This window comes from Rana temporaria, chromosome 8 (genome assembly GCF_905171775.1).
Source record: "Rana temporaria chromosome 8, aRanTem1.1, whole genome shotgun sequence".
Taxonomy (NCBI): Eukaryota; Metazoa; Chordata; class Amphibia; order Anura; family Ranidae; genus Rana; species Rana temporaria.
This window is the reverse complement of record NC_053496.1, coordinates 45,823,549-45,838,566: the sequence shown is the minus strand read 5'-3', so window position 1 is coordinate 45,838,566 and position 15,018 is coordinate 45,823,549. Positions and strand designations below refer to the sequence as shown.

General features: G+C 44.9%; 1 protein-coding gene across 5 annotated transcripts in view; it reads left to right on the top strand.

Annotated features, from left to right (window-relative positions):
- FAM131B (family with sequence similarity 131 member B) overlaps nucleotides 1-15,018 on the top strand; it is a 111,718-nt gene that overhangs the window by 83,625 nt on the left and 13,075 nt on the right. For 3 of the 5 annotated variants that reach the window (XR_005750796.1, XM_040361674.1, XM_040361672.1), the window contains 3 exons: nucleotides 188-220; nucleotides 12,080-12,173; nucleotides 12,264-12,449. Coding sequence is in view for 4 of the 5 variants with exons in the window: in XM_040361674.1 (XP_040217608.1) it covers nucleotides 188-220; nucleotides 12,080-12,173; nucleotides 12,264-12,449 (313 nt within the window). In the remaining variant the exon portion in view is untranslated. Of the gene's footprint in view, nucleotides 1-187; nucleotides 221-11,878; nucleotides 12,174-12,263; nucleotides 12,450-15,018 lie in introns of those variants that run through there. The other 2 variants (XM_040361675.1, XM_040361676.1) reach the window with 2 other exon arrangements.

The window sequence follows — 15,018 nt, the reverse complement described above, 5'->3', positions numbered from 1 at the left end:
CTGATGATCAGGATGACATAGGATACATATACTTGTACATTGTTTTTCTATCCTCCTCATAATGTGGATCTCTATGTTTTAATATGGCTGTACTTTATGTGACTCCATGTTTGTGTATTGATGTCCTGCTGTCTTTGTGTCTGGCTTGTGTTGTCCTCTCATCTGACTGTTCTCCCCTCTCTCTCAGACCCGAACAGACTTTTCCTGGGATGGAATCAATGTGAGTGCGGTTATTCTCTGCCTTTCCTTCTCTCTCTCTCCGTCTCTCTCCGGCACTCTCTTCCTCTATCTTTCGCACTCCCTCAATTTGGTGCTACGGACGTTCATGATTTTTTTCTGAAAGATCCAAATTCATTTTCATATTTTTTTTCCCACATAAAGTTGCTTAAAGAAAACCTTTACTTTGTTTTATTTTATAACCGCCACTATTAATCATTTGATAAGATCCTGGTCATTCACATAAGCCTTGTTAAAGCCTCATGAAAATGGAACTTCCTAATGAGTGGAGGAAGGTTAAGACCTCTGTGGTGGAAAGTTAGCACCTCTGTGGTGGAAGGTTAGGAGCTCTGTGGTGAAAGGTTAGGAGCTCTGTGGTGGAAGGTTAGGAGTCGGACCTCTGTGGTGGAAGGTTAGGAGCTCTGTGGTGGAAGGTTAAGACCTCTGTGGTGAAAAGTTAGGAGCTCTGTGGTGGAAGGTTAGGACCTCTGTGGTGGAAAGTTAGGAGCTCTGTGGTGGAAGGTTAGGACCTCTGTGGTGAAAGGTTAGGAGCTCTGTGGAGAAAGGTTAGGAGCTCTGTGGTGGAAGGTTAGAAGCTCTGTGGTGGAAGGTTAGGAGCTCTGTGGTGAAAGGTTAGGAGCTCTGTGGTGAAAGGTTAGGAGCTCTGTGGTGAAAGGTTAGGAGCTCTGTGGTGGAAGGTTAGGAGCTCTGTGGTGGAAAGTTAGGAGCTCTGTGGTGGAAAGTTAGGACCTCTGTGGTGAAAGGTTAGGACCTCTGTGGTGAAAGGTTAGGACCTCTGTGGTGAAAGGTTAGGACCTCTGTGGTGGAAGGTTAGGAGCTCTGTGGTGGAAGGTTAGAAGCTCTGTGGTGGAAGGTTAGGAGCTCTGTGGTGGAAGGTTAGGAGCTCTGTGGTGAAAGGTTAGGAGCTCTGTGGTGAAAGGTTAGGAGCTCTGTGGAGAAAGGTTAGGAGCTCTGTGGTGGAAGGTTAGAAGCTCTGTGGTGGAAGGTTAGGAGCTCTGTGGTGGAAGGTTAGGAGCTCTGTGGTGGAAAGTTAGGAGCTCTGTGGTGGAAAGTTAGGACCTCTGTGGTGAAAGGTTAGGACCTCTGTGGTGAAAGGTTAGGACCTCTGTGGTGAAAGGTTAGGACCTCTGTGGTGGAAGGTTAGGAGCTCTGTGGTGGAAGGTTAGAAGCTCTGTGGTGGAAGGTTAGGAGCTCTGTGGTGGAAGGTTAGGAGCTCTGTGGTGAAAGGTTAGGAGCTCTGTGGTGAAAGGTTAGGAGCTCTGTGGAGAAAGGTTAGGAGCTCTGTGGTGGAAGGTTAGGAGCTCTGTGGTGAAAGGTTAGCACCTCAATGGTGGAAGGTTAGGATCTCTGTGGTGAAAGGTTAGGACCTCTGTCAAGGCTTATTCACACCTCTGCAGTATGAGTCTTTGCAGGAATGCGTATGTTGGTGCACATCTTACAGCAATCTGCTGTATGATACTTGTGTCCTGTTCATTTTCAATGGAACCTCAATGCATATACCTTATGCACTTGCGAGGCATGTGTGTTACGTCACAACACACAGTGTGCATGCCCTTTTTGGTTCACTGCCATTCAAAAAATGGGCTGCCTTAAAGCCCAGCCCCAGACAAAAAAAAAAGTTTTCCAATGCAGTGGGGCTATGCCTGCAATGCATGGGTCAACTGCTTAGTTTTTGTCTAGACCAGGGGTACCCAACCTTTTGAAGAGCGAGGGCCACATAAGCGACTTGGTAGCTGGTCGCGGGCCACAATAAGTGGACCGGACGTAAGACAGAATCCGTGTCCGCTCTGTATATGCAGAGCGGACATGGACACAGCCAACTCTACTCTGTGGGACCTCCCATCCGATCCAACCAGATGGAAAGGGACAGATCCCATTCAGTTTTTTTTTTTTTTTTTGTGGATTGCATGTAGGTGGGTGCAAATGGAGACATGTCTGTTTACATCTGCCACTCCATAGAGATGAATGGAGGGTCTGTGTGGGTTGAACCGATCATGTGAAATGGGCCTAAGGCTGCTTTCACACGGGTCGCAACCTGCGATCTGGGCTTGCGAACCTGCAATCCCAAATCAGGAGGTCGCGGGCCACATCAGAGGGCTCCGCAGGCCACATTTGGCCCCCAGGCCACTGGTTGGGCACCCCTGGTTAGGCTCTAGAGGATTGGAGAACGGAGATATACTTGCCTAATCCTCCCTGCACAAGACCCTTTGGCTCCTGCCCCCCTGTGGTCTAGCAGTCTTGGGCGATGGACTGTTCCTGACATCATCATGCCCATAGACCTGCTCTGGATGTGAGGACATCAGGAACCGTCTACCGCTGAGTTGCGGGGGAAGGCCGTTTGCCGGTGGAGCGGAGGATTGGGTGAGTATAAGCTTTCTCCTGTCCCCTAGACAAAAATGAGCAGTTGACCCATGCAGCCCCAATGCATGGGAAAACTTTTTTTTGGCCTGGAGTTGGGCTTTAACACAATGTACAGTATCAAAACAGAGGAGTGTAAATGAGTCTTTTAAGTGGCCAGTCCACTTATAAAGTCTATAATAAAGTTATTTTTAAATGTACACGTTTCAGGTGGTACAAGCACAAAGGCTATGAACAAAGGGGTGTCTGGTCTACAACAATATTTTAGAAATACTCACAGGTTTGTAACTCTATATATTAAAAAAAATTAAACCTAAAAAATGACTAATAAGTCAATAATAATAAAAAATCCATATCAATACCAAATGGTCTACGTTTAAAAAATATTATAAAATAATTATTATTCTAATTTTTTTTTTAAAATAAAATAAAAATGACTGCAATACAACCATTAAAGCTGATAATAATAAGAGATAATCATATTTCAAAAATAAAGTGACCATTCGAAATGCTTATAACATTAGTAATAAAAAGTATTTATTTTTTTTTGTTTTCTTCACATAATGTAATATGGATTTTAAATATTGTTTTATTTTAGGTTTTCTTGAAGTATCTTAAAATCTTGATGTAGACTAAAAACCAATTTGGTAAATAAAAAAAATAAAAAAAGGGATTTTTATAAACAGCTTACCTGTAAAATCCTTTTCTCGTAGTACATCACGGGACACAGAGCGGCATAGTAATTACTATGTGGGTTATAGAGTCTACCTTCAGGTGATGGACACTGGCACTCTCAGACAGGAAGTTCCTCCCTATATAACCCCCTCCCATCGGAGGCGTACCTCAGTTTTGTAGCAAGCAATATTATTCCCAATTTTCCCAGAGGGGTGGGAGCTCTGTGTCCCGTGATGTACTACGAGAAAAGGATTTTACAGGTAAGCTGTTTATAAAAATCCCTTTTTCTCTATCATACATCACGGGACACAGAGCGGCATAGTAATTACTATGTGGGATGTCCAAAAGCAATGCCAAATGAGGGGGGGAGAAACCAAAAGAAAAAGATCCAAGGTGCCATCGAGCGCAGGGAACTCAAAGGGCTGCCCGTAAAACAGCCTGCCCAAAGGCCAGGTCCCCGCGCCTCCCCACGTCCAGCTGATAAAACTTTGCGAACGTGTGGACTGATGACCAGGTAGCTGCCCTGCATACCTGGGCCATAGAAACCTGGTGCTGAACTGCCCATGAAGTCCCCAAGGCTCTTGTAGAATGAGCCTTAATAGAAGCCGGAGGCTCCTTACCCTTCAGGCCATAGGCCTGAGAGATTACCTGCCGAATCCATCTGGCCAAGGTGGCTTTTGAAGCCGCCTGCCCTTTCTTGGGCCCATCTGGCAGAATGAATAAGGAATCTGTCTTCCTAATGTCTGCCGTAGCTTTTAAATAGACTTTCACGGCTCTTACCACATCCAAGGTATGCAGTGACCTTTCTTCCCTAGACCTTGGTGAGGGAAAGAAGGATGGAAGAACCAAATCTTGGTTCAAATGAAAGCTTGAGACTACTTTGGGCAAAAAAGTAGAAAGGGGTCGGAGTACGACCCTGTCCTCATGGATTATCAAGAACGGTTCCTTACAGGATAATGCTGCCAATTCTGATACCCTCCTGGCCGAAGCCATGGCCACCAAGAAGACTAATTTCCTGGAAAGCAAGATTAATGGGACTTGACCCAAGGGTTCAAAAGGCTGCTTCTGAAGGACTGAAAGGACTAAATTTAAGTCCCATGGACATAAAGGGAGTTTAATCGGAGGACTAATCCGTAAAGCTCCCTGAAAAAAAATTTTTACTAGAGAATGCGTGGCTAGCGGTCTCTGAAAAAACACTGATAAGGCCGACACCTGGCCCCTAAGGGAACTTACAGCTAGCTTCATGTCTAGCCCCCTTTGCAAGAACTCCAAGATCCTGCCAATTACAAATTTACGAGGGTGCCATTTCCTGGTCTCACACCAGGCTATGTAAGATCTCCACACCCTGTAGTATATTTTTCTAGAAACTGGCTTTCTGGCGCTGATTAGGGTAGCCAGGACAGAGTCTGACAAACCCCTCTTTCTTAAAACAAAGGATTCAATCGCCAAGCCGTTAAATTTAGCGACCGTAAGGCAGGGTGGAATATCGGCCCCTGGGACAGCAGGTCCGGTCGCAAGGGAAGAGGCCATGGGTCTCCGACCGCCATCCTGACAATCAGGGAATACCAAGCCCTTCGGGGCCACGCCGGGGCTATTAAGATCACCGGCTTCCTCTCCCACCTGATCCGGCGCAGAAGCCGAGGCAGCAGCTGCACCGGTGGGAAGGCATAAACAAGGGAAAACTCGTGCCAAGGACATACCAGGGCATCCGTCCCGCAGGCCCATGGATCCCTTGTCCGGGAAACAAAGCTGGGCAGTTTCGTGTTTTCCCTGGATGCTAATAGGTCCACGTCCGGCACACCCCATCTTTGACAAATGGTCTGAAAAACTTCGGGGTGGAGAGCCCATTCCCCCGGAAATAATTGTTGGCGGCTGAGGTAATCGGCCTGCCAATTGTGTATGCCGGGTATGAATACTGCCGACAGGCAAGGTATGTAAGCCTCTGCCCAAACGAAGATCTGATCCACCTCTTTCTGGGCTGATCGACTTCTCGTGCCCCCCTGATGGTTTATATAGGCCACAGCCGTGGCGTTGTCTGACTGTACCCTTACCGGGGAGCCCTGTAATTTGGACGTCCAGGCCCTTAGGGCTAACCGCACAGCCCTGATCTCTAACAGATTGATGGGCAAGAGACTCTCCCTGCTTGACCAAAGCCCTTGCTGGGAGAGCTCCCCTAGGGTGGCACCCCAACCCCTCAGACTGGCGTCGGTAGACATCACTACCCAGACCACCGGATTGAAGGATTTCCCCCTCTTCAGGTTCTGGGGTGTTAACCACCAGCTGAGACTTCCCCTGACTGACGCACCAAGCTTCATAGGGCAGTCTAGGGACTGAACTCTCCGGTTCCACCTTGCCAGGATTGCGCTCTGCAATTTCCTGGAGTGGAACTGGGCATAGGGGACCGCTTCGAAGGTAGCCACCATCTTCCCCAGCAACTGCATGCAGAGACGAACCGTTGGTTTCTGTTTTCTTAACAGTGACCGAATGGTCAGTGTCAGAGACTCGACTTTTGCCTGAGGCAAAAAAACTCTTTGTTGGGCTGTATCGAGGCGTAAGCCCAGATATTCCAGGCTTGTGGTAGGAAGAAGGGCAGATTTGGCCTTGTTTATGAGCCAACCCAAGGTCTCTAAGTACTGAACCGTGGTTCGGACTGCGCGCTCTAAGCTTAGAGCCGAGTGCTCTATTAGCAATAAATCGTCCAGATATGCCAAAATCTGGACACCCCGAGTTCTTAAGTTTGCCAACACCGGTGCCAGGATCTTTGTGAAGACCCTCGGAGCTGTGGCCAGGCCGAACGGCAGCGCCACGAATTGAAAATGGTGCTGACCTACCATGAACCGTAAGAACTTGTGGTGTCCTGGGTAAATGGGAATGTGGAGATATGCGTCTTTGACGTCTATGGACGCTAGAAATTCTCCCCCCTGCAATGATGCCGTGACTGAACGAATGGATTCCATCCGAAAAGACCGAATCACTAGAAATTTGTTTAACCGTTTTAGGTTTAAAATCGGCCTGACGTCGCCGTTTGGCTTTGGGACTACGAATAAATTCGAGTAGAACCCCAGACCGTATTCTTGAGTGGGTACCCGTACAATCACCCTTTGGGCCAACAAATGGTCTAGGGATGCCAACAGTGACGCCCTTTTCTCTGGGTCGCTCGGCAAGTTTGACCTTTGAAAATGAGGCGGGGGGATTTCTCGAAATTCCAACTGGTAACCGGAGGTTACCGCGGAGAGAACCCACTTGTCGGAGATTCCCTTCCTCCAGATATTGGAATATTGTTGGAGTCTTCCCCCCACCCAACCGGATGGGGGCGCCCCTTCACAAGGACGCCTTGGGGGCAGGTTTACCCTGCTTACGGACCCAGGGTCTCTTGTTTGTGAAGAACTGCCCCTGCGGCTTGTTGTCATTATTGGGTCTAGTCGGCGGCCGTCGATACTGCCTAGTATTAGATGGCCCAGGTGCCGGAGCTGTTGGACGCTTAAAGGTGGGGCCCCTGAACCGCTTCTTGACCGGTAGCAGGGTACTTTTCCCACTTGTAATCTTTTCTATATACTTGTCCAAGTCTTCCCCAAACAATCTTTCCCCATGGAAGGGGAAACCTGTCAACAGCTTTTTGCAGGGAGTCTCGGCTGACCAGTTCTTCAGCCATAACAGCCTGCGCATATGCACAAGAAACATGGAGAGACGGGATGCTTGTTGGATAGAATCCTTTATCGCATCCACTGCAAAACAAAGAGCTCTAGGTAAATCAGATAGTTCCTGAGCTTGCTGGTCTGGCAAATCCCTTAGGACCTGTTTAGTTTGGTCCTTCAGGGCCTGGCACACCCCAATAGCTGCTATAGCCGGCTGAACCACCGCCCCCATCGTGGCAAAAGAGGACTTTAATAACGTTTCTAAACGCTTGTCCACCGGGTCCTTAAACATTTGGACATTGTCCACAGGACAGGTCAAAGTTTTATTAACGCATGAAATGGCCGCATCCACAGCCGGTACAGACCATTTCTTGCAAAATTTTTCCTCCATGGGATATAACACAGAAAATCTTTTTGGTGGAATAAAGATTCTGTCAGGGTGAGCCCATTCCTTATACATAAGCTCCTCCAGGAGAGGATGGACTGGAAAGAAAGTGCTAGCATGAGGAGCCTTTAAAGACCCTAGAGAGGATACTACCCCTGTAGGGGATACCGGTAATGGTAATTTAAATGTTGAGCGGACCATGTCCGCTAAAGACTGAATCCACAGTTTTTCAGCCTGCGAGGCCGAAAAAGGCTCTTCAATGGTAGATTCCTCAGACCCCTTCTCCTCCAGGTCCTCCTCCTGATCCTCTAGGAAGCCTACCTCATCAGAGGAAAGACTTTCAAGACTCTGGGACCGCACCTTAGGAGAAGGGGATCTAGCCCGCTTCTTCTCGGGAAGAGATGCAGCAATTAAGGCTGCCAATCTCTCCTCTAGTCCCACCAGAGTAGTAGCCAGTACCTCTTGTGTTACAAACACTGGGGCTGGTTGGACTGGTCCTGCTATAGCACCAGCTACCTGATCCTGCCCACCGATAAGCTCCGGATCCTCAGGGAGTGGGGCTGCTGCTGAGGCCTGGCCTAGGTCCTCCGAGCTGGATGGGGATCCCCTGGATCTTTTTGCGGACTTTGCCGCTTTTGAACCCCCCTTGGGAGCCATAGCCAATCCTAGGAACTCCCCGCAATTTGGAAGGAACCTGGCCACAAAAAACAAAGTACCCCTTATGTAGTAGACTACCTGGGACTTTGTGAAGCTGCCTAAGGGCAACGCTTCCACTGGGATAGCCTGGTACGTAATATAACCTGTCCTTATGGGGGAGGAGGCTTTACAGGCAGGCACCTACCAAATGTCCAGATATGGGCACTTCAGCCCCTGAACAGATGCACCCTGAGGCGTCCTGGTCCACCAACCTGACCACTGTCGACAGTAGGAAGTCTCCACCTGGCACCGCGCTCTGTGTCCCCCCACGCTGTAAGGTCATGACTGCTTGAGGGAGCGTTCCTTTAGCGCGCACCCGCGTGCGCCGTTCTGCCACGCCCCCAGCGTCACGTAACGTCGCGCCGCTATTTACGTGCATGCGCACGCGCGCGCGCGTGACAGCAGACCAACACCGCAGCAATATGGGCTGGAGACACGCGCCGCAGGGAGGACCGAGGAACCGCCACGCCAAGCAAGTTTGCTTCTCAGGCTGGTAAGCTTTTCCTAGCTTAGACATCCCCATGCATCCCTACAGTACCTGCTGCCACAGATTACCAGTACCAGACAGGGGAAAAACATATGTATATGAGAAACGATTTACAGCCATCCTGTCTTACAGACACAGTGGCAGACCTGCCCATGCATAGCAGCATATTTGGGCTATTCCCATACTCCCCTTACTAGAGAAACCTGCCGACGGACCACGTCCCGCAGATTTCTCACTTACCTGTCCACGCTGCAGGGTATTGTCAAAGACAAGAGGCCCAGCCTTCACCCTTCACCGTGGGCTTTGTTCGCAAAAACCTTCAGGGTCTGGGGTCCATAGCAGGTCACCGCTCCCCTGGACCTATACAGCATCCTGGCAACAGATGATATTTGGCCGTTTAACATAGACCAATGTTCTGGAACCCAGAATCCAGCTCTCAAATGAGAAGCATTATAGGCAAAACCCCCTCGTCCACCAGGGGCCCGGGTACCATCCACTTTGGCTATGAAGCACCTTGGATGGATCCGGTTAAAACAGTTCCTAAGCTCAGCCACAAAGGACCTTGCTTATACTGTGACCACCACCTAAGACACTGGCGAAAAAACTGAGGTACGCCTCCGATGGGAGGGGGTTATATAGGGAGGAACTTCCTGTCTGAGAGTGCCAGTGTCCATCACCTGAAGGTAGACTCTATAACCCACATAGTAATTACTATGCCGCTCTGTGTCCCGTGATGTATGATAGAGAAAAAAGGATACTGCAATAAAAAACAAAAAATCTACAAAACGAGTGAATAAAAATGTGAAAAAAATAAACGACTAAAAACATAAAACCCCTTTTTTAGTTTTTCTTTTGGAATTCTATAAATATATATATATACTGCTCTTTGAATAATAATTTGTTAAAATATAATATTGTTGTAGACTAGACTCCCATTTGTTCATAGCCCCGAAGAAGACCCTTGTCATCCTGAAAGGCGTTTCTCCTGGGGACTTTAAAGGGGTTGTAAAGGTTTGTTTTTTATTTTTAAAATAGGTTCCTTTAAGCTAGTGCATTGTTGGTTCACTTACCTTTTCCTTCGATTTCCCTTCTAAATGTTTTTTTTCTTTGTTTTCTTTGCTTGAAGTTCTCACTTCCTTTTCCTCCTCAGTAAGGCCCCATGCACACGAGAAGCAAATGCAAACACATGTAAACTCAAGTTTTCAAAGGCAAAAAACGGCTTTTTTATAACGCCCGTTTTAGCTGCGAATCTCGCAGCGTTTTGCCACGTTTAGCGGCGTTTTACCACGTTTGCGGCTATCAGCGTTCATAACAAAGACATTGTAGACCCTCCGAAAGCTTTGAAACGCAAAAACGTTTGCGTCTGAACCCAAAATGTTGCGTCTGAAAAAACGAGCCTAAACCCAACTGCATTAAAACGCCAAAAACCGTGAATGTGTGCATGGACACATAGGATAACATTAAATGTGTTCAGGGGCAGTTGAAAAAAATGCCCAAATGCCTCTGAACTCGAGTTTACCAATCGTCTCGTGTGCATGGGGCCTAAGGTGTTCAGAAAGCGTTTCTAAATGACTTTCCACCGCTCGGATGATGGTGAAAAGCTTACTGAGGAGAAACAGGAAGTGAGAAATTCAAACAAAGAAAAAAAACATTTAAAAAGGGAAATCGAAGGAAAAGGTAACAATGCACTAGCTTAAAGCAACCAATTTAGAAAATAAAAGACGAACCTTTACAACCCCTTTAAGTAATAATTTATGCTGGACCTTATAAGCAGAGTGGCTTTGCTATTCTCTATTCTCTCTGACTATTTCCCTAAGAAGACATTTAAACAAGTTCTAGAGAAATAAAGCTGTCCGCTAACTTCCATAAATAAAAAAAATAAAAAATAAAGGCCTGGATTCAAGAAGCAATTGCGCCTGTGTAACCATAGGTAACACAGCGCAATTGCTTACTTTCCCCGGCGTAACGAATGCTCCTGATTCAGGAACCTCGTTACGCCGACTGCAGCCTAAGATATGCGTGGCATAAGGCTCTTATGCCCGCATATCTTAGGCTGCATTCTTGCGATGGCCGCTAGGTGGCGTTCCCGTTGTGCTCAGCGTATAGTATGCAAATTGCATACTAACGCCGATTCACAACGTTGCGCGAGCCCTGCGTATGCAATTTACGTCTTTTCCGTACGGCGGTTTTTGCGTTTGCGTTTTGCGTTTTTGCTATTAGCAGGGGCAGCCAATGTTACGTATACACGTCGTTCCCGCGTCGCGAAATTTGAAATTTACAGAGTTTGCGTAAGTGAATCGTGAATGGCGCTGGACGCCATTCACGTTCACTTTGAAGCAAATGACGTCCTTGCGACGTCATTTGCAGCAATGCACGTCGGGAAAGTTTCCCGACGGAGCATGCGCTCTACGATCGGCGCGGGAACGCACCTAATTTAAATGATTCCCGCCCCCTACGGGATCATTTAAATTGCGCGCGCTTGCGCCGGGCATTTTGCCGGCGCGCCCACGCAATTTACGGAGCTACTGCTCCGTGAATCAAGGGCAGCGCAGCAAATTTGCGGGGGCGCAGGGCAAAAAAATGCGAAATTCTACCTGAATCCAGCCCATAGATGATATAAAACATAATGATAAATCTAGTGCTTTTCATGCAATCACAATATTGATCCTAATGAGCACTTGACAGTGCTCATTAGAGGGTCAAGTGCTCAAGTCCATATCTCCTGCTACTTGCAATCCCACAATGCATAACTCCTTAAAGGTAACTTGCATATTTACAATGGCGTGGATAAAGTTCCAGCGGGGATAGCCTGTCGTAATGTTCTGACAGGATGACCCCGCTACATGGATGTCTATACAAGGGAGGTTTTTCTCGATGAATAATATCCATAACATACATTGAAGGTGCATACAATCTTATAGGAAGATTTTTGCTATGAATTGCCTGCCAACAGGGTCTCTTCAACTGCACATAATCCTTTGTAATGGCCTTGTCAGGGGGCAGAGCTAGGAACCTACCTCCGCCCCATGGCCTTTAAAGTGGGTGGCTCTCCTAAAGTTCCCAAATGGTGATGTGAGATTCAACCAACCCATCCATCGATAGTAGAATTGTTGTAATACTGTTGTATTGAAAATCAGGCAATGTATGGAAGACAAGATCTCCAGCAACCAAACTTTAAAATTCAAGACAGTCCATAGAGTACATAGCCGGTTCCTTATTGCATATCAAACACCCCAAAAATGAGAGCTGCAGTTTGATTGGCTTAGAAATAAACCACGCTCATTTTTATTTTTGTTAGTTTTCTGTTTGTTTTGTTTTTGTGTTTCCTTTTCTGTCTGCATGTTTTTTCACTTTTTCTTTCCACAGATTTTGATTTTGTCTCTCGATTTTCTTTCACCATGACAGCAGGATGTATCAGGCACACAGCGGCCTTTGTCTTTATGCTCCGCCCCTCTGTACTCCGCAGCTGACGCTGTTGCCTGTCTGTCTGTCCCCTTTGCTCTGTTTGTGTATATTATTCCCCCCCTTCCAACTCTGCGCTCTTTCCGTCCTTCTCTCTTCTCTCCCTGAGCGATCACTTCCTTTCTCTTTGGGTCTGTCTGTCAGCTATCGATGGAAGACACAACATCGATCCTTCCTCGGTTGAAGAGAAACTCTAATGCTTACGGAATTGGTGCTCTTGCCAAATCTTCTGTCAAAGGTACTGGACGCTCCGCCATAAAGCCCAGCGACGACGGCACAGGTTACCCAGAGTACCAATAACTAACCTTTTCCTTCTCTCTCTCTGTAGGTGTCTCTCGAACGATGAAGGATCACGTCACCAAGCCCACGGCTCTTGGCTCAGGACGAGTTGCTCACATGTTAGAATGGCAGAGCTGGGGTCAACCGCCACCTCCGAACAATGATAGTGTCAGATTTGATAGTGACGCCTATTCTGACTTGAGCGACGGAGAAAAGGAGGCGCGGTTCCTAGCTGGTGAGTATGGAGGGCCACGTAGTCATTCTGACACGGTCATAAAAAATCAGGTTTAATGTTAGATTTACAGTGCGGGTGCTTGGACAGAAACATTTAAAAGGGTATCCAATGCGTAAATGTTTTTTTTGTTTCGGATACAGAGGACAAAACAATCTCAGCAGCTTTTTCTTGAAGGGTTGTGCAAGAAGGAAAGTGCCAAAAGAAGAACAAATAAAATCCAGTTTCAAAATTCAGACTCTTATGTAATAAAAAACCAACATATTTCAGGGCTACGAAGGGGGGCTTCATCAGGGCTTGGTACTAGACATGTGCAATTTGTTTTGTTTCTAATTCTTTTTTTTTACGAAAATTCGGAAATTCGTTAATTACAAATTTTCGTATTTACAAATTTTTTATTTACGAATTTCCGGACTTCCAAAAATTTTGAATTTACGAATATATGAATTTTCGTATTTCCGAAAATTCAAATTTACGAATTTTCGTATTTCCGATTTTTTTTTTTAATTTCAGAATTTTCGTATTTCCGAATTTCGGAAATTATGATTTTCGGAAATTCGGAAATACGAAAAATTTTCGGATTTTAGAATTTTCGAAATTCCGAATTTTCGAATTTTTCAATTTTCGAATTTTTCAATTCGAAATTCGAAATTACGAAGAATTCGAAATTCGAAATTTCGAAAATTGAAAAATTTGAAATGTCAAAAATTGAAAAATTCGAAATTCTAAATTTCGAAAATTTCAAAATTCGAAAATTTCAAAATTGAAAAATTGAAAAATTTGAAAATTTCAAAATTCAAAATTGAAAAATTGAAAAATTTGAAAACTGAAAAATTCTAAATTTCGAAAATTCGAAAATACGAAATTTCGAAAATACGAAATTTCGAAAATTCAAAAATTCGAAAATTCGAAAATTCAAAAATTCGAAATTCGAAATTTCGAAAAATACGAAATTTTGCAATTTCGAAAATACGAAATTTCGAAAATTCAAAAATTCGAAAATTCAAAATTTCGAAAAATTCGAAAATTCAAAATTTCGAAAAATTCGAAAATTCAAAATTTCGAAAAATTTGAAAATTCGGAATTTCGAAAAATTCGAAATTTCGAAAAATTCGAAATTTCGAAAAATTCGAAATTTCGAATGAAAATTCGTAAATTTCAGAATTTCCGAAAATTCATTTTTTTCGTTTCATTCGTTCTTTTTCTTTTTCTGAAATCCGAAAATTTCCCGAATTTCAGAATTTCCGAAAAAATCAAAAAAACGAATGAAACAAAAACGGAAAATATTTTTTTTTGAATTTCCCAAATTTACGAAACCATAAACGAAAAAAACAAATTTTTTTGGCAGTGCACATGTCTACTTGGTACTGTTAAGCAAACTGTGTACTGGGCTCCTTAGGGATAATTAGTCTAATGATCACTTCAAGTCTTAAACAGTATCTGGAGCGATTTGTTAGACTAATTGCCCCTCAGGATCCCCCCAATTATATAAGTCCAGTACAGGCTTTGGTCAACAGTACCTAGCCCTGATAAAGGGGGATCTTTAAACCCCTGAAACATATTGCCTTGGTACTGTGTGTACTGGATTGGTGAAATTGGAGGCATCCTTAGGGGTAATTGGTCTAATGTTGCTGGTTAAGCCACCACCAACTTCTGGAGGGATCATCAAATTCCCACTTAGGATCCCTCCACATTTTTAAGTCTGTTACACACTTAGGGATAATTGGTCTGATGATGGCTCCAGATGCTAGTTAAGCCTTAAATAGTTTCTGAAGTGACCCTCAGACTAATAACCTCTTAGTGCACGCTTTAATCAACAGTACCAACCCCTGATGAAGGGGAACCCTTTAAAGTCCTGAAACATGTTGGATTTGTACTGTTGACATTTATACTGGATTGATGAAACTTGGAGGAATCATTAGGTATAATTATTCTGGTGATACTGATTAAACCTCTACCAGCTTCTGGAGAGATCACCAAACTCCCATTTAGAAACCCTCTAATTTTATACGTTTAGTACATGCTACGTTCAACAATTCCAAGCCCTGATAAATTGGGACCCTTTAAAGTGATTATAAAGCTTAATTTAAAATAAAAATAACAAACATCTTATACTTACCTCATCTGTGCAAGGGTTTTGCCAAGAGTGGCCACGATCCTCCTTTTCTGGGGTCCCCCAGCTGCGCTTCTGGCTTCTCCTCTCCTTGAGTGCCCCCACGGAGAGCCACTTTTCATTGGGGCATTGACACAGACAGCAGGACTCAGCCCTCCGCCCCCCAGCTCCCGTGTCACTGGATTTGATTGACAGCAGCGGAAGCCAATGGCTCCTGCTGCTATAAATCGGAAATTCTAAAAATTCGGAAATTTACCATTTTCGAATTTTAGATTTTTGAATGTTACAATTTCGAATTTTTTAATTTTCGAATTTTAGATTTTTTAATTTTCAAATTTTCAATTTTTTTATTTTTCGAATTTTCAAAAATTCGAAATTTTCAAAAATTCGAAATTTTGAAAATTCGAAAGTGAAAAATTTGTAAATTTGAAAAATTAAAAATTCGATATTTCGAAAATT